Source organism: Drosophila santomea, chromosome 2R (assembly GCF_016746245.2).
Source record: "Drosophila santomea strain STO CAGO 1482 chromosome 2R, Prin_Dsan_1.1, whole genome shotgun sequence".
NCBI lineage: Eukaryota > Metazoa > Arthropoda > Insecta > Diptera > Drosophilidae > Drosophila > Drosophila santomea.
Genome location: NC_053017.2, coordinates 22403739 through 22423332, shown reverse-complemented (window position 1 = coordinate 22423332; position 19594 = coordinate 22403739). Strand labels below are relative to the sequence as shown.

At 47.0% G+C, this 19594-nt stretch overlaps 1 protein-coding gene and 1 long non-coding RNA gene across 3 annotated transcripts; both read left to right on the top strand.

Annotated features, from left to right (window-relative positions):
* The first annotated feature begins 4615 nt into the window (after nt 1-4615).
* On the top strand, nt 4616-5521 carry LOC120446813. 2 transcript variants are annotated; one of them, XR_005615892.1, is made up of 3 exons: nt 4616-4799; nt 4856-5204; nt 5271-5521. It is a non-coding gene; the product is annotated as an uncharacterized LOC120446813 (long non-coding RNA). The 2 variants fall into 2 exon arrangements; XR_005615891.2 differs by having other exon boundaries at nt 4616-4810.
* A 2060-nt stretch (nt 5522-7581) lies between these two features.
* On the top strand, nt 7582-19424 carry LOC120445251 (protein gooseberry-neuro). Its single transcript, XM_039625525.1, has 5 exons — nt 7582-8038; nt 8200-8513; nt 11798-11909; nt 18008-18601; nt 18718-19424. Exons 1-5 carry the CDS (start codon nt 7981-7983, stop codon nt 18987-18989), a joined length of 1350 nt encoding a protein of 449 aa, XP_039481459.1. The 5' UTR covers nt 7582-7980; the 3' UTR covers nt 18990-19424.
* The last annotated feature ends 170 nt before the right edge of the window (nt 19425-19594 follow it).

Here is a 19594-nt window from a genome sequence, read left to right as displayed (position 1 = left end):
AACGGTTAAAAACGAATTAATAATCTGTGATCGGAGACCTCCCCAAAAACACGAGGAGTGCCAGTTGGCGGACCCGAGAAGATAATCGACTAATTGCGGAGTTGGCCTGAAGGATGCGGCGGCCAATCAGAAGTGTTGTGCGGGCGGGCACACGCACCTCCGGGATGACACGGCAAAGGACGTCTCGGACCCAGGATCCAAGGACCGCTTGACTTCGGTTGGCTGCACAAAGAATGCCATTATGTGCATGATCTGTGGTTTCCCTTTCAGTCCGCGCAGCTCCGTTTGCGGCGCTTTGTCGGCGAAAGTGTGAACAGTGAACTGAATAGGGGAGTGGAGTGAGCTGAGTTAGGGGAGGACACCCAAAACGCTGGCCTGGACCACCACCATCAATGTGTGAATTCTAACAGCCCGCGTCGGCGTTTCATCGTAAATAATGCGTTTGAGATTCGGTCACAGTCGCTGAAATGTACGGATTCTTTGAAACCCAAGAACGAATGCACACTTTACGTCGGAAATGATGATAGAGATGAAGATTGAATCCACCTTAATTGCCACGGCAAAGCGCCTTCGGCTATCGCATTCCTGTTAATTTCGGTCCGATCCTTGATTATCACTCCGTTCGTACTCTAATAAGGATTCTTTCACGCAACTTCTTTACGTAGATTTGATCTTGTATGGCGTTAAGCCATAAAATTCGTTTAACACCTGTACAGCCGCGAGAGGTGTGTTGTCAATGATTATACTTATAACGCCCCACATCGATGAATCTGTGATACAACAAAAATCGGTCGTCATGATCTACCAGTTCTTGCAGAGAGGGAGGGCGACTTTGACCTATTGGCTTTTCGGAACAAATGCGTTTTAGATCCACTTCAATTCCAGGTCTTCTCAGCCGTAGCTGCGTGTCCGCGTGGAAAATAATTCATTTTTTATCACTCCACGATTCTAACTAATTTGACATTGAAATATTAGCATGCCCCTAGCCAGATACCCCAAGAAAAAAACCCCCGAAGATTGTACACCAAATAATCACTAAACGCAATCAATCCTTTGACGATTACGCAGATGACGAGCTGAGCCATACTTATGAGCTGCATCCACAAAACATAAATAATCAAGAAAGGCAGGAATTTCTCTTTTCCATGCACACTGCTTTCCCGCCTTGATTTATTTACCATAGAAAATATAAATGCATTCGAAATGCATTTTAGTTATGCACTGAGCCAGCCACCAATTTTCGATTTTAACGTCTTCAGTTCTATGTGAGAATTAAATATAGATAATTCTCCACAGGTTTACAGAGCCACTGAAAACGACGATTCGTGCTTATTGTTCTACCTTTAATTAAAAACGCATTTTTTCGTTTGGATTTCGTTTGGAGTCTTTAGTTCCAGTTGCATCCCAAAATCAATTTGATACAATTTCAATTTTTGTTGATTTTCCCCAAAGTGACAATTGGCCTGCGTGATTTTCAATTATTTGCAGCTGAATCGATTCGACAGTCCGACAGTCGGCACATGTCAAAGGGGGATAGCTGCTCCCAAATCCCCGCGACCATAATTGTGGCATCAGGTTCGGTTCCCGTTAAGACGAGTGTAATGCCCCGTGCCGAGCTTTCCAGCTGGAATTGCAGCGGCTTGGTGCGGAAGTTTTCTTTTCGGCGAGTGTGAAGAATTAAGCTGCATGTTATCTTCCGTTGATTTAATTAGATTTCGATTTGTTGCGCCATTTTCGCATTTAATTGATGTTAGGTTCCTGGAATCCAAGGTTTTTATTGGGCAGGTTTTGAAGATGCCGCCGAGCAGATAAGCCAACGGTTATATTGTGCGGAATAACTTTTTAAAATCGTGATATTTATACTTTTGATCTTAGAGAAGCATTTCTGAAAGCCTCTTTTCTTTAAAAACGTAATTGGCAAAAGACAAATGTATTTATTGTAGGTAAAGCTATACTATAGTCTCTTTTCACATGTATACATATTTATTTTTAAAATCTGGAAATAATTTACTGCCTTTAGTGGGCGCCCAAATCAATTTGCAATAAGCGTCATTAGGTCGATTAACACATTAGGTATCTTCATCTTCATTATCATTATCATCGCTTATGGTAATTTTCCTGCTCATATACAACCCACAAATTCTTCGTGCCTCAATGTAACATTTAAAAGACTAATTTTATTAGCATAATTTGGCAACACCTTTTCTGGCTGTTACGGCTACGCCTAAACCCCTATGGACAGATGCGTATCTTCCGGATTGCCGGTAGACACTCGCATCACTGTTTGTGCGTTTAGGCCAGAAAGCGCTGCTAAAGCGATTGGCGACGCCAGAGCAGGATATAGGCAGCCAGAAGTCGACTAAGTTGGCGTGTCAAATCGATCATTGGCACAGTTTGACAAGTCTATTCGGCTGGACAAGTCCGTGAGCCAGAAAACAAAACTCCGACCGGACAAAGCCGTGTCGCAGCGACCACCGGCAGTTTCGGTCTGGCCAAGTCCAGACGCAGAGTCGCCCGGCGGACAGGGACGGAGCGTAACACTTACGATTTGTAATGGCCCCTAATCATGCGACAAAAAGTGGCAGATCGCCGTGTACGGCCAGGACCTACCGCCGTTAACAGGTAGTCGCGTTCGCTGGTGCAGCATCACTGCCAGTGGGCAGTGGACAGTTGGCAGTTTGCGGTTCGGGTGTTAATGGTTTGTTAGTACGCGCAGGTGTCCTTGCTCGCTCTCGTCCTTGAGTGGCATAGTCACAGGTTCGCCCACGCAGCTCCCCCTCAGACACACCGCAATTATAACGCCTGTGGTCGTTGCGTTTGCGGTAATTTAGTTATCTTCCAGGACTTCATGCGATTTTCGCCGGAAATTGACAGTCGGCGGTCGAAGCCACAGATCTTTGATTTAGCATGCACTGTTTAAAAACACATTCGGCAGCCTATAAGTCAGCTTTACTGCCAATGCCAAGCGATAAACACCCAGACAATACTATACTCTCGGCCCATAAATTCGCGAAAACCTGCCCAGTCCTGCTCCATCGATTGGCAGTTGCATGTTTAGCAAATTACTCAACAGCTGGTGCGGGGACTCCGTCGGGGTCAGCGAGCCATTAAATAAATTATAACGAACTGCTCGCCGAAGAACGCCCTCCGCCTTTGGACGCTAAGCGGAATGGACATTGCCGCAAACAAATTGCTCCCTGCCAAGAGCTCGCCCGCCATGTGGGAGACGACACGCAGTCTGCAGTTTCCGCGGTGCGGTGGGATTGGGGCAGGGCCAGAAGGTGCCAGTCAGGATCGCGGAGAGGAGGATTCATGTGTCAGCAGTTTGCTCAAAGCCAATGCCGCTGGTGGTTTTCTTTTCGGGCGAGATTTTAATTTATGTATTTGATGCAAAAAGGGGGCAAAGTGCACCGGAAGAAATTGAGGTTGGGCAATCAAAAATACATTTGCCAATAGATTGCGTATTCTGGCTATTCTAGCTATAGTGTGGGAAAATATTTTCATATGCAAATGCTATGAATCGGTGAGGGTTGCACTTTGAATTTTGCGTGAGCAGTTAACGAACATACACAAAAGAGGCGAAATGAGTTACGGATTTGCAATCGCTTAAGTTGAGTGCCAATCTGAGCCGGCCCCAAAGCTCAGTCATATAAACAAATGAACATATGTAAAATCCATGCTCGACAGCGACCACGACAACTTGGGCTGACGCTGATGCTGATGTTTTTTACGACTTGACACAGAGTTTCCGAGGACAGACGAGGATGGGGATGAGCATGGGTCTGCAAAGTCTGCCAACTCTGCCAACTCTGCCAGCTCTTCAGTGACTGGACAAAGTGGCCGACAAAAGTCGGTCTGAGATCCGTGCGCTTCAAGCTTCGAGTTCGGCGGGCTGCTGACTAAAATGGCTTTGAAGCGCACATTTGCCAAAGTGATCGTAAAAATGCCAGGCCAAATACCTTGAGCACGTCAAGCGCGGCAATTAAAATTGAACTTTTATGTTACAATGACATATAGCCCAGTCGCAGGCCCGAGTTGGCCCACGTCGGAGCGCCCTAGCGCTCAAATGTGATGCTGATGGGCGGCGGCGAGAGGGGGGCCGCGGCATGGGGATGGAGTGGAAAGGCCATGCGTGTGAACGGGGCAAGATCAAAGCTCATGCCGCTGCCACGCACTTGCAACTGGGAAAAGGACGCAGCTAGAGTGCGAGCGAGTGGAGTATCTTTTTTGGCTTTCAACTGTTGCTGGACAATGCAAATGCCAAGGCTGGGTCCCATGCAGTTTGGTTTCACAATTTAATTGCAAATAAATTGAGTTTTTGGTACTTCATTTAAGCGAAACACGCTAAACCTTCCTTGACCGTCGGATCCATCAAAGTCGGCTGGGGATGTCTTTCTCGCACTGCTTAAAGTTGCCTTTAAGAGGCTTCCTGCGACCGCAAGACTTTTGAAACGAATTGTTTGCATGAAATTAAAATGGTTTCCTATCCAACTCGACGAAAGTGTCTTCTCAGGACTCCTCGCAATTTTCACCAATCGTTCCTGGAACTTAGTGTTCGCATTCACCCATTTGGGCCCTGCCGTACAATGAGGTTCCGCTAACTGATCCATCAAAACTCCGTTAGAAAACTGTCAACAGATGCACAGGAACTCTGAAATTGGGCACACAGTTAAAAAAGTCAGCCAGTAGCCGGTGGCCAAACGGAAGGCACAACAAACAGACTGGCGATCCCACAAATATTGAACAATCGCACATGACGGATCGCTCATCCATCTGGACCAGGTCAAGGAGGAGGACAAGTAAAAATTAGGTACAAGCACGCATGCACAAACAAATTTAACTCCTGTATGCTAAGTTGGCAAGGCAAACAAACGGCATCGTTGGTCCCGCCGGACTCTGCCCAGGACTCTGCCCAGGACTCTGCCTAGGACTCGGCAGACACAGCGGCAGTTCAAGGACGACGAAGGTGTCACAACAACGGGGTGCCGTTAGCCGGGGTGGACGGTAGCACAGCAAGTGGCGAGGAGTAGGCTGGGACATTTAGTACCCGATTGGGACTCGGTAGTCCCTGGCCCCAGCAATCGCCAGATGCTACTGGACCATTCTAGGAAGTCGCCACCTATTCATACGACAGCATAATAATGTGAAAAACTCGTAAGCGTCCCCCTGTTTTCTTACGAGATTCGAAAGAGGTTTACAATCTCGTGAGTTTGAATGAATTTGACTGTACTCGCACTAGCCTTTTACAGCTTCTTATAATGGATTTGTAGGACAAGTTTTATGCATGTACTACTGGCGACAAAATTTACAGCCTCCAGTAAATCACGGTTGTGAAGTGTGGCCCACATGTGCTCTGCTCTGATTCAGGGAAAATGGACCTTGGGATTTGGCTCTCAGTTTACGGCATTCATAAAAGCCCGTCAATAGTGTGGCATGGAGCAGACGTCTTCAGGGATGTGATACAATTTTAAAACTCTCTTATAGAACGTTAATTGAGGGCTTTGTTGACGAAATATTAACTGGAAAGTGTCCCAAAAAGTGTGAAATGTTGTTATTCTTCAGCACTTGAATGTTTTCCAAAAAAGTCATTTTATGAGCACATCCTTTAGAAACTAGTTCATATATTATTCCCGCAGCATTTGAATTGTTGATTCAAAAATGAGATTTAGCACTTTTCAGTTCTTGATTTGGAATGTGATGCACGAGAACTCAATCTGTAAATTAGAAAACCCAAATGGCAGAACCACATGTTTAGCGTTTGACTCTTACGAGTATCAAGAGTTTTAACACAGTCGCTGCCACGCATGAGGAACTCCGATAATTGAAAACTGTCAATACGCATATTAGGTAATTTGTTATGTTTATCATGGCCCAGTACTTGTGGTTTCGCTCTGAGCACGGAAACGGGCGGAGACGCAATCAAATTATGCCTTGGCCGAGGACGTCCTGTTTGGCTCATTTGCATTGCCAGTTCTATTGCCGATGCTGATGAGGCATACCAGTGCACTCAAGTGGATGGCAATGCGGCTCCTTGCACAACGCTTCATTAGCATCGATTTTTATGCTCATTACCGCAGGGACTCCAGGTCGGCTTAGCAGATTGATCCTGCTTTGGAGAGCCCTTGCATATTTCTTCAGCCTGCCAGCTCATTCTGCTCAATTCGGTTTTGGGCCGCAGCTTCTTGTAATATTGTTCTAGATCAGAAATTTGCATGTGCCCGACTGCCACATTGTACTCCAATACGAACCGAACACAGGACGACGAGCGGCCATTTTATGGCTGGGTCCCTCCCCTGTCCCTTTCTCGCACTGAAGCCAGATGCAGGCGGCATGTGCGTATCCTTAATATGCGTAAACTTCACGCTTAATTCTTTATATTATGATGATGTCCTTTCGCTGTTTTCGCTTTTGTTCGTTGGTTTTTCAATTTTTCAAAACTGCAGACCGTAGACCGTTCAGACTGTACCAGGTGTGACTTTCCATGCTGTTAATGGCTGTTGATTGATTTTTGTGTTTGTATATTGGTAATTGACTTTCCTGATGCGGGGTAGAACAATCAGGATGTGTTCACCGGGCAGTCTAAAACGGTTCCTTCTAGGCAGTCGCTGGTTCACCGTATCTAAGCTTTGTTATCCTTCGATGATGAATGCCTCATAACCAGTTAATCCGCAAGGGGTCATCATTACATTACATTCCCTTCCATTAATCAAAAGCAGAATCCTATGCCAGTCCTGGAGAAATAAGCTAAACCCCCTCAAACCTCGGCTCGCTTCACCATCGGCTGAATGTCACCAGGAGAGGATAAGCCAGGGAGCTACAGGAAACCCGGACCCCATAAACATGGCTGTCAGAGAACTAGCCTAACTAGCCAGAAGCTAAAGGAGGGCGCAGACTGCAAAATGGGATAAACATACATATATTGGAAGCACACGACATGCAACTGTGGGTGCTGGAAATGACAAAACCGGAACAATTGATACAGTGATGTGGTGCTGGACTGGAGTTTGCGCCTGGGCTTGGGTCTGGGCTTGGTCGTGGTCCTCGGCATGTGTCCTGTGCTGCCTGCAGCCTTCACGGTTTAATTGGCTGCCAGCGATGAAATAAAAGTCATACAATTCCCACAAAATGCCCGGGACAGCTGCATTCACACAGTGATCAGGCAGGCGAGTGTCGTCAGGGGGGTTGATGTGCGGATGGATTATGGATGCGTTGCAATATCAAACGTCGGGCGAGCTGAGCCCAGCCAGATCCGCCCTGAACCAGCTCAGCCAATCACGTCTTCCGAGGCGTGGCATTTGGCATTTCCTCGATTAAAGCGCGGTCCGCTCACTACCGACTCTATCTCCGCCCGGCAGCGAGGCTTTGATCGGTGCCATATTGTATATTGTGCCTGGTCGTGGCGCTCGAGCAGGCATCAACCACCGAAAGGGCGGGCGCGAAAGCTGCTCTCGCTCTCCCTCCTGCCAGCATCTCCATCTGCGTCTCCATCTGGCGCTGGCCGTGGTGCTGGTAGTGGTGGTGGTGGTGGTTCGCCGCGAAAACCAGTTTGTGGAGCGATCTCATTGTGCGCCCGTCTGCGGAGTAGTCGTCGTCATCGCCCGGACCGGCCGGCCCTCGTTAATTTATGCTCGCGCTTCTCTTTAGTTGCTTTGCAAGTCTCGTGCCGTTTGATCGCTGAGGCGCGCGTAATTCCAAGAAAAATCCCGCTTCTCACCACCGCGCTGAGAGTTGCAAAGTACCGTCGGAATCGGGAGTCGCCCGGCGTAGTGATGAAGTGGATCCTTTGAGTTGGCCCAAAGGATTTGAGTGATTTTCCGCAAGGAACGACAGCCTACTGATTCTAGCCCATTTCAATTATAATTGTGCAATGGTATCGACTCTGATGCACTAACCTAACGAAAATATAAAGTTTTTAGCAGTTTTTCTGCGGTGCAGCGTCGTTTAGATTCTAAGTTGTTATAAGATCTGTGCACTCGGACCATGGATATGTCCAGCGCCAACTCGTTGCGGCCCCTTTTCGCGGGGTATCCCTTTCAAGGTAAGATCATAATACTGTGTATTTCGATTTCGATTTACCCCTTGAAATCGCGCAAGACCTATAACTATTTAATTTAAAGAAAATAAAAATAAGCATTTGAAGGCTTGCATACCAAGTTCGTTTCACCAGTGCTCATGTCAATTGATCTAACTTGCCCACAGGACAAGGCCGGGTAAATCAGCTTGGGGGCGTCTTTATCAATGGACGTCCGCTGCCCAATCACATTCGACTGAAGATCGTGGAAATGGCGGCCAGTGGAGTGCGGCCCTGTGTAATATCGCGCCAGCTCCGCGTCTCTCACGGCTGCGTATCGAAGATCCTGAACCGATACCAGGAGACGGGCTCTATTAGACCCGGCGTAATAGGTGGATCTAAGCCCAAGGTGACCTCGCCCGAGATCGAAACGCGGATCGATGAGCTGCGAAAGGAAAACCCCAGCATATTCAGCTGGGAAATCCGCGAGAAGCTGATAAAGGTGAGTACCGAGCTGCACCTGCAAGGCTGCAGGAAGCAATAAAATGTGCCAAAACAAAGGATGCGAGGATTTGCTGGACCTACCGGTAGCCCTAACCGCATGCCATTATGCCAAGACAGAGGAGGGTCCAAATACGCACCGAATGCGAATCAGTTTACTTCCGTTTTCCGAAAAGTCACGTGGCAGATTCGTACCGCCCGCTGGCTTTGTTATGGCACGTTGCCAATGACACCTACTGGCCTTTTGCATATGCCGGCTGGCTAGCTGCACAGATGGCCCAAACTGGCCAAGGACCCAGTTTGAACTTGGCCGCTCATTGACAATTTTGTTGTACAACGGCGACGACAAATTCTCGCTTGCCACCCAAACCGTTAAGAAATCAATTTAACCATAAAGACACTGCTGCTGTCGTTTTCCTTGTCGGCATCGTTTGTCTTTCATCCTTGAGGCGAAAAGGTGCTATAAAAGAACATACATAGTTATATGTTTTTCGCCGTCGGGACTTTGCTTTAAACTTCCTGTTTTGAGGCGTGGAAGAATCGGTCCACACCAAAGCAATGAAATGGCTTTCATCAATGATGGTTTCGATAAATCCACTAGATTAACTTAATTCATGTTTATGCTTTAAGCAAACGACATCTTTCTCGCCATCCATTCTCTGTTTTAATATGTCGCCTCACAAACCTTGTCACCTTTGCCAATACTGCGATATTATTAAGCTTCAGATTTGCGTTAAAGCTAAAAGATGAGCACACATACCCACACCTTTTAGCTTTTATATGGGAGGCAAAAGCGAAGTCCAAAGGGGAAATTGTGTTTCAGCTCATTACTGAACCTACGCCAATACGGCTCATTCACCGAGACCAACAGTCTGGCCAAAGCTTTCGCCACACTGCCTACCAGCCGGACCAGCTCCTCCGATTCACGCCTGCATGGATGGATGGATAGTCCTCTGACGGCTGTCTTGAAGTTGATTTTCCCTTTCGGCAAAACTTATCGACGGTGGAGGGAGCGGATGGAGTGTGGGGAATGTGGGGGCTTAGGATTAATACAAGCGCTAGTGTATTCATGCGCCAGCCTCTTTTGGCGGCATCGTCCCGCTCTTTATTTGAAACCGCAATTAGCCACACTTTATGTGGCGATAGGACTCGGGCGAGTATCGATACGATCGGACTATGGATCAGAGTCGGCATCACTTCGTTCCAAATCCATGAGATGCGCACTATGTAATATGCACAGAAAAAAATGTAGGTCGGTTTAAGTTCGTAAAAATTTATTGGAAATGCAAAGTTTTTAAGCTTAATACCTACTTGTGTTTTTGATAGGAAGAGTGTTAACTAAATCATATTTCATGAAAACAGCATTCAACATTTTATCAACGACAATCCACTGCTGATTGATCTCAAGATAAGAACAGCCGCTTGATCGCGATGGAGATTGTTTTCTGTGTTACAGACCTTTAAAGTTTGTGCTCGCTTTGCGTGGCAGTAGGCGTACAACTGCCTCCAGGTGAGCTTCACGCTTAATTAGAATACGCTTTAGGCATCTCTTGTGCCGTGATTTCATACCTGACCGCGATTGCCCCTCCCTTTGCCTACCTGATACGACTCGCTTAGTGGCGACTTATCCATCGACGATCGGGATGTCAGATTGCAATATTGTTAATGCACTTCGGACTTGGATTTTATTTTCGCTCTTAATTCCATGTCCTTATGGTTTCGCTTCTCGATGAAAAGTTCAGTCACCAAATTCCATGATTCCTGATTCCAAGAAATTTAATTATTCAAAAAACAGCGCGCACCAGTCGTTCAAACTAAGAAACTAGAAGGAACAAAACAAAATATAGTCAACGAGCGCAACACAGATCGGTCAAGTATAAAGCGCAGTCAAGTGTCAATCCAACTGTCATCTAATTAATTAAATTTCAATTGAAATTGTAAGCCACAACCCAGGCGGATGCAAAATATGTGTCTCACAGTCGGGGGCTCGACCGAGATCGAGATCGGGATTGGGATTGGGATCCAGTTGTCAGTTGCGTCGAGATAAGCCGTCACACATTCCAGCCGAACAACTGGTAGACCCCAGCCGGAGTTTAAGACCCAACGCGAGCAACGCAACAAAGTCCAGTTGAAAATCAAAACATTTTTCTGTTGTTGTTCCATGACACATTCAATAGAAATAGGAGCCAGTAGCCAGAAGACCAAGACCAGTTAGCCAGACGGACGGCGGCAGCACTCCCAGCATACTCGTACACTCCAGACTGGACAAAATGTCAGTTTCGGTTTCCGAGCCTGGCGTCATATCTTGTCTGGTCTTGTCTATGAGGTGCCAGTTATGCCACCTTTGTTAGCCGGGGAATTAAGCGCAGCTTAGAGCGACGGACATAGGTCTCCGCTCCGCGATAATTTCGTTACTGGAAAAATAATATTATTAATCATGAAAATGTTTGCGGCACATGCCACTCCATTTGAGCCACGGCTGACACTTGGACACAGGACAGACGAGCTCGAGTCCTCCGCCGGTGACGCTGGGTCACTGAACGTCCACCGATGAGTCTGGCTGATTCTGTCCGACCGACACATCGGTACTTCGCACAGGGGAGCTTCGTGTTGGCAGCAATGGGAGCAAACCTAGAAATTTTAATGAAAACTGACACTTTTAAGTTCATTACTATGGGAAACAACTAGTTTTTGGACTTGGATGTCTGTTTGCTTTCAAGGATGCGAGGATGTTACTGCCCTAAGAGCGCCAGTACTTGTACGCACAGATCCGAGTTTTAGTCTGGGGAAACTAAAGCCTCCTTTTCTTGGCAGTCAAAACCGAAAGCTTAACTTTGCTTACATAGATTAGACTCTAGCAGTTCCCTATTCTTTACAATCTCTGCACTTGCCTTGTCTTCTAAGAAAGCACGCGTCGTTATCGTATGGCGAGCAGAAAAACAAAGGTCAATTCTTATGCGGGGCCCAAACTCCCGGTTTGACATTCCCCTAATTGGATTACCATCCAAAGATCGTGGAGAGGGAGTGACAGCTACATGAAAATGGTCCAAACACAAGGCAGCCATCGACAGAGCTTTTGAAGTGTCTGGTTCCCAAATGAATCGCCCATGGGACATGGAAATTCTTTAGGTGGCCAACAGTAGCGCCCTACATTTTTTATCAGTCCTTATCCTAATTGGAATTGGGTAATTTATGATCCCCGAATCCGTTGTCCAATACTCATTAGACCTAACACAAGGAAACAACCAAATAATCGAATAACTTTCTATTTTTCCGATAATGCAGGAGGGCTTTGCGGATCCACCGTCAACATCGTCGATCAGTCGCTTATTGCGGGGAAACGATCGCGGCAGCGAAGATGGTCGCAAGGACTATACTATAAATGGAATTCTTGGAGGTAAGAAAAGCCAGATTACTACGATAGACGATTAAGGCGATAGACAATCCTACGAGTTTGGGAACGGGGACAGGCATCTTGCTGTGAAAATCACCGATCATTTATTTGATAATTTCGGAAAATCATCATCAAATCATTTGTAGCTCAAATCAAGAAACTGGTGTCGGCACCTTGGCTTTGATCGTCTTAGAACTAGCGACTTAAACTTAAATAAAAGCCGCTCGGAGTGGGAAAGAAAAGACTACAATGGATCTGGCTGGCCATACGATAACGATCTCGATCACTTTTTGGCCATACACAACAGAAATAGGTGTAGATGATGACACCTTAGAATCAGAAGTACACAAGTTCCGAGATTCGATCGCCGCAACCCGGTCCCAGCTAATAACCCTGCTTTTCACTGTCTTCGGAGAGATCTCGCAGTTCCCCCTGCCTCTGTCCCATGATCGGAGCCAATAATCAGGCTATAACTGCATAGTCATTCGATAAACGACCGGCTGGGTCAAAGAGGTGGTCGCTCAGCCAGGGAGCTTGGTAGCCGAATTGCTCATGCGGTTGGGAAATTGGGCAAGATCTTTTAATGATGCCTCGTAGAATCATTTTATGCATTCAGCACCTAAATTCCAATTTTCATTTAGCACCAAGTGCTGAACTACTACCAAAGTAGTCCCTCTTCTCATTTGTTGATCTGGAAGCCATCCTTTTTCTAACCTCGTACTGTCACAACAGAAACAGGCGTGTTTCAGCCTCACAATAGCCTAGAGGGGAACCCGTAAGACCTTGTCCTTCTCAATGCCTACGACCTGACAATGACTTTAGTTTGCATTCGATCAAAAAATATTGTACAGGTGTTTAGGTAAGGTGGCCTTGAAGAGAAGTCGTGTACCATGTAGTTTGTTTTCTATTTGCGAGAGAGTTTGTAAAAATCATTCACAGGAGAAATGTCAAATAGAAATGAAGAACGAGAAAATTACTACCAAATATGATAAATGCTGAATTGTGCCCTTTAATTTAATACTTACCGAGGAGCACCTGTATGTCAGTGCTATTTAAATGTGGCCGGAATCATCCAATGTAAAAAATTACTAAGCATAATCTACACAACCCTGCCACAAGGGTTATCATTATGTTGTCGAAGCGTATAATAAGCACACGCCCTCCCATCATCATTGATTCCCCAACCCCAACCGATCCCCGGCCCCAAGTCCATCTCCGTCCCAGTGCCGCGTACCTTTATTATAGGCGGGCAGGGAGAAGTAGGCAGCTCACAATCACATCCCCAATCGAAAGGACTGGGCAAAGACACATCCAAAGTGCAACTGGCCAGATCTTTGGGATCTGGAATCTGGGATCTGGGACCTGGGATAACGAAGTCGGTGCCGTTGCCTGTAATCAACGCCTTCTTCACCGGCGACTGAATGTTTCCTGGCCCTCACCTGCAGACTCGAAAAATAAAATTATGCATTATTAAATATGTTTCTTCATCTTTTGTTTCGCGTATAATTTCCTTTGATTTGGTTTTTGAACAATTTATACAAGTGACTCTGGCCCACGTCCCTCCTCAGGTCACCCTTTCCCCAGTCGCAGTTTCTTTCCCAGACCCATCCGGAGTCTCGAGCTTCCCCGGCCACAAAGCCGTAGTGTCGCTGACAGTGTTCACCGGCGGCCCGCTTTGATCTCGCAAATACCGAAAAATCGATGGAAATATATAAAATACCCAATAATAGCTGAATTAAGCAAAAAAAAAAGAGAAATTGTGTAGGCTGCTGAAATAAGTTAGGTGACAATGTGCTGCCATAATTTTTGATGAAAATGTGTGTGTACATTTGCGGGCAAAGTAAATGCGCCGACCACAATCGTTATTAAGGCCATTGATAGCAGTCGAGAGATGTTGATGAAAATCCTCAGCTGAAAATTATTTTAAATCGTAATATTTCAAAAGAAAAAGTGATGAGACGGGGCACTCACACTCAGTTTAAGTAATTTAAAATCTTCCTGCAGAATTAGCGACCAAAGTTCCTCGGAATCCGTACCTCTGGGCTTCTCAATGTTCTCCAGCTTGATAAACATGCGTCTCCACGCCCCGTCGAAAACACAACAAACACGCCGCCAAACGCTGGAACGCCTCCGCTTATCAGCCTGACAATAGCCAAGCTGATTCAGAGCCCAAAACCCTGACTGATAAATACGCGTGCGATTTGTTTTATTTAGTGCGATCAGAGGGCAAACCGACCCACTCAAAGAAAGAAAGTGAGGCAAAACAATGAGCCCAAATGGCAAAACACCGACAAGGAGTCAACGGCGAAAGAAGAAAAGCCGAGCAGAACACTTGTGGCAATTAGTGGCCGCACAATGGCATCAAGAGACACCGTCGTGGGAATGAACAGCGATATTTACCAAATATTCCCCCAACCCCAGGATCCGGACCAGACAATGAGGCTACCACGCAAGGGCTGATCCTGGACGAGTCCAAACACAAACAGGTTCAATTATTTGCAAAAAAAAAAGTAATACAAAATGGCAACAGGCAACAGGCAACGGGCAAAGGACGAAGACAAACGGACGCCGCCGAAGGATCCTGTTATGGGAGTTCACACCTCCTCTAATGATTCGCAACGGGATGTCAGTGGGAGCAGGGCACAGAAGAGGAGCATCCTGCAGTGTCACATGACAAATGACTGCTCGGCGAGGGAGGCGACTCAGCTCAGTAACTCTGCGCAAAAATGCCCTATCCTTGCCCCGGCATGTACATGTGCATGTGCATGTGCGGTCTAACCCGCAGCACCGACGTCGTGCTCGGAGCTGACCCTATCTCACACATATGGCCCGAAGATCCAGTGGTTGGCTCATTTGTTCGACTCGAAAACCCATTAAAATCGTTCATGCCCGAAAAAAGTGTCAACGTAACAAAAGCAGCGCTTTGACTTCAAATGCACCGATCTCGAGCGGCTTCTTTAATGCCCACCAGGGTGTCCTGGAGCGTTCTGTTTGATCTCATTGTGGCCCGGATCCTCTCGGACCGACTCTCGTATGTTTTCCGCCGCCTCGATGCACTGCTGCGCCCCCGAGCCCCGTCGTTCGTGCTGATGAGTTACAAAATATTTTATTAACGTATTATCACACTTTAACCGGCTTCTCCGTCCCGCTCCCTCTGCAGCTCCCTGCTTCCTTCGCTCCTTCTCTTTCGCTCTTCCCTGTGGGATTTTGTTTTGATCAACTGTTTGTATGCATTGTTATTTAAATTAGTTTCATTTGATTCTGGTCCGATGTTGAACTTCTTCGATTTCCATGATTGCGTTTCCCTTGCCATCGGATTATGCTCATAACGAAGTTTGGGATCAGTCCCCTGTGGTAGTCCGACTTTGTAAATTAGTTTAAATGGACCTCAGTGGGTAGTCATTTGAATTCAAACATAGTATTTAATAGATTGTGGGGGCGCTACTTGAATACATTTCTTTTTCGGTTGAAAGAAGTATTTAGCAGCGAATGCCAGTGAAACGAGTGTAACTTAAATATGGAAGTCATGTTTGCTTAGGTTTGCTTAGTTCTTAAAAACCATTTGCTTGGTTTGGACGGTTTGAACGGTTGGACTGCCTTTATATTTATTTTTAATGAGATATTTCATAAAAAACTATGTATGTATATCTGGTCAATAAAGTTGGGTTGCACCACATTCCATCCTTTGTGCGCGACTCAGCGCCTGTTAAACTCAGCGCACATAAGCTTCCTTACTTTTAAAGCTCCTGTAATCCTTTTGCTGACATGAATCTTAAGACACAAATCTTAAGACTTAAGAAATAACATTCGCCGGAATCGGGCCCAACAGAAATGAGCTGAGTTGAGCCGGGTGGGTTACCCTTTCGGCCAAACCTTGGCCAAACCCAAGTCAATGTCGCGTGGTCCGAGGCCTTTGAGTCGAGATTCTGTGGCTCGGCGACAGAGAACGCTCGTCTGACTCCAACTGACATCTGACAGCCGACGTGGGGCACCCCTCCTCTCCCAGCGGACTTTTCAATTGCAGGTCATATAGCATAACGCTTTGCCATGCATTAGATGCACCAATTTAAATCAGGGGTCAGTGTCAGGGTGCTTGATTGATGACAGTGCAGGGGTTTCACTCTCCTCCGCATGTCTAGCCGAAAAAGAGAAAAGGAACTGAGCAGATTGATCTTTGCCTTAACTGCGGTAAAGGTGAGGTGATTGGGCTCCAAAAATAAATAAGCACAGAAAAGAGTAGGGAAATGACCGCTAGCCATTTGAACTATTCCACAGAAGGTCTGGTTCCTGAAGTGCGTGTACTACCTGCTGTTTGAAAACACAGCCTAAACGTCGTCAAAAATGATGGAATACCTGCTCGGATTACGAAACCACAGCAATTTATCAAAGCCCAGTGCCCCAAACGGTTTTCCGCGGCGACCAGTCACCAGTCCCCGAAAAGAAAGCCCAAAAGTCAAAGAGCTCCAGCTCCAGCTACAGCTCCAGCTGCAGCTCCAGCTCCACAGTAGCCAAAGTGGTGTCCGGCCTTTGTCGGTGTTGGTGCCAAAATAAAAAGGCTTTGTCTTCGACGGAGCTGGATTGTTTTCCCCCCGGATCGCCGGTGCTGGCGGGTTTCTTTTGCATACGGGCGCTTTTGATGGGCAAGTAGCAACAAATTAATAAAATGTTTAACATTTAAAAACTAATTGATTTTTCTGCCTTCCACCTTTCTCGCTGCTCTTTCCCTTAGCCGCTTTGCTTTGTCTTCTTGCCCTGGTATCCACAAGCGGCTTCTGCATCTCCAGAAGCCCGACCCCTTATTTCGTATAATTAAGTTTTATTGTTTCGTGCGTTGAAAGATTAATAGTCCGACTTCTGTATTTTATCATTCATATCCATTCGTTTAAATTTAATACGCATGTGAACTTTTCGATTTCTTTATTGGACCTCAGCCCGACCTAAACAGTGGGCGTTCCGCGCGCCAACATTTTCAGGGGTTTTGCCCAAGATGATTTTGGGTGTGACCAGTTCGTCGACAAAGCTTATAAGCGTGCCGAAAGATTATTTCACAGTTTGGGCTTCAAAACGGAGTTTTCGCCAATCCGATTTTGACTATTGCCATACAAGACTCGGGCAGATAAGAAATAGTCGATTGTTGCTGATAGATATAGTGATTTATGTGATATAAACTTTAAAAAAAGGTACAGAACAGGTGAATAGAACAGGAAGTGGTTTTATTGGTGGATAATTTTTTAATTTCACTTGACAGGCCGGAAAAGATTAGCGCCGCATTGGTAGCAGCCACACAGGAACTCTTGAATGCATTCAGGACAATGAACGTTTCCGCTTTACCGCCGGGAAACAAAGTCAGGGATTTGTGGTTCCTATTTTGAAAAACGAGCTTGTGATCTTGTTGAATAATTCCAGCAGAGGAGGCCTCTTTTCCGCTTTGATCCTAGGCCGATAGGGCTGCGACCGAGCACCGCCTCGAAAACGCAGTTTATTGTGTAATGAGCTCTCAAAATAATATGGCACGGTTGTGAGACCGCTCTGCCACACGCCGCGCTTCAAGCCCGATTGCCGATGACGGCGGCTTTCCCCATTTCCCTTTCGTAAACAGATGCCGAACTTAATTGGCGCACTCCTCCATGGCCGCTGATAACTTGCCGATCATCTTCTTGTGTAATGTGATATATTGTGTCACTTGTCAATGCTGTGACTTTTACGAGCTGCCTGCGGCAACGCCCCCACCCAGCGGTCCCAACCCGCTGGATCTAAAGAGCCCATCTTGCCACATTGCCGCGTTGCTGCCTTCTGTGGGATCGTCGGTGGCTTTGACAGATTTGTTGCGCTCCCTGACGTCTCAATTAATATGCAATGGCGCGCAGTGAACGTCGACTCCCATTCACATGGAGATTGGACCACGGGACAATCTGGGGGTTACACGATCGCCAGCGATCCACGTCGGTGGCCCTATTCATTGAATCTGGAGATCAAACCGCCGAATATGATTTAGTTTCGAGGGAACCAATGGGCGTGGAGAATTGTATGGCTTCCTACGAGGCGTTAATAATTTTAGTTGCCTTTTAATAAATACCCGAATCCCTTTCCCATCGTTTCAGGCCGAGACTCCGACATAAGTGACACGGAATCGGAGCCTGGGATTCCGCTGAAACGCAAGCAGCGTCGCTCCCGCACCACCTTCACCGCCGAGCAACTGGAGGCTCTCGAGCGAGCCTTTTCCCGCACCCAATACCCGGACGTCTACACCCGGGAGGAGCTGGCCCAGACCACTGCCCTTACCGAGGCTCGCATCCAGGTGTGGTTCTCTAACCGCAGGGCACGCCTGCGCAAGCATTCTGGCGGTTCGAGTTCCGGGCTCTCGCCCACGAACAGTGGAAGCTCTAATGTGGGCGTGGGTGTTGGGCTCAGTGGGGCGACAGCGCCCCTTGGCTACGGACCCCTGGGAGTTGGCTCGATGGCCGGCTACAGTCCGGCGCCGGGAACCACAGCCACTGGAGCTGGGATGAGCGACGGAGTTCACCACGCCGCACACGCACCCAGCTCCCACCACAGCGCAGCTACGGCTGCTGCAGCGGCACACCATCACACACAGATGGGTGGCTATGACTTGGTGCAAAGTGCGGCTCAACACGGATTTCCCGGAGGCTTTGCTCAGCCGGGACACTTTGGCAGTCAGAACTATTACCATCAAGGTGGGTTGACTTAAGCACATACACCACATTCCACAGTCACATATACAAGATTTCTGTTGGGAGCCATCTAACCACTGCTCATCTTATGAACCTCCGTACCCTGTCTCCCTTTGCAGACTATTCCAAGCTGACCATTGACGACTTCTCCAAGCTCACAGCCGACAGCGTCTCAAAGATCTCGCCCTCACTGCACCTCAGCGACAACTACTCCAAGCTGGAGGCTCCCTCGAACTGGTCGCAGGCCGCCTACCACGCCGCCGCCAACTACAATGCCCACGTAGCCCAGCACCAGCTCAACGACTATGCCGCTGCAGCGGCTCACGGGAACCCAGCCACTGCCTACAGCCACCCCTTGCCGGCGCAGGGTCAGGCCAAGTACTGGTCGTGATCTGATGAATCGGCGACGTCGCGATACGACGGAGAAGCATTCAATTTTCGCGTTAGTTTTATGCATTTCAATTATCAGCAGAGGCACATGTAAATGTTAGGCAACTATTTATACCCCCAACGTGAGTATGGGAAACATCGGCTTGGCTATAATTTAGGATTACTGCGCTTACTGCATGTGCATTACATGGCTTTTATAGGCGCATTAAGGCTGGCAACGTTTTCATACAAGCATTATGAACATGCAACTAAGCTAACAATGTATATTTATTTACTTAAGTATTGAGATATTGTTAAATCCAGTACTTCGGTGCATCCGACAATTCAACCAATAAGAGGTACTTTTAGGCGTTGCAGGGCGTTGTAAATTTTAGTAATTAGTAAAATAAAACAAGAGAGAACGCTATAGTCGAGTTCCCCGACTATCTGATACCCGTTACTCAGCTAGTGGAAGGGAGAAGGAGAGTCTTAAACACAGTTTTTGGCGGTTTGTAGGCGTTATAGTGGGCGTGGCAGAAAGTTTTTTGGCAAATCGGTAGAAATTTACAAGACTAATACAAAAATGAAAAAATATCAAAACATTTTTCAAAAGTGTGGGCGTAGCAG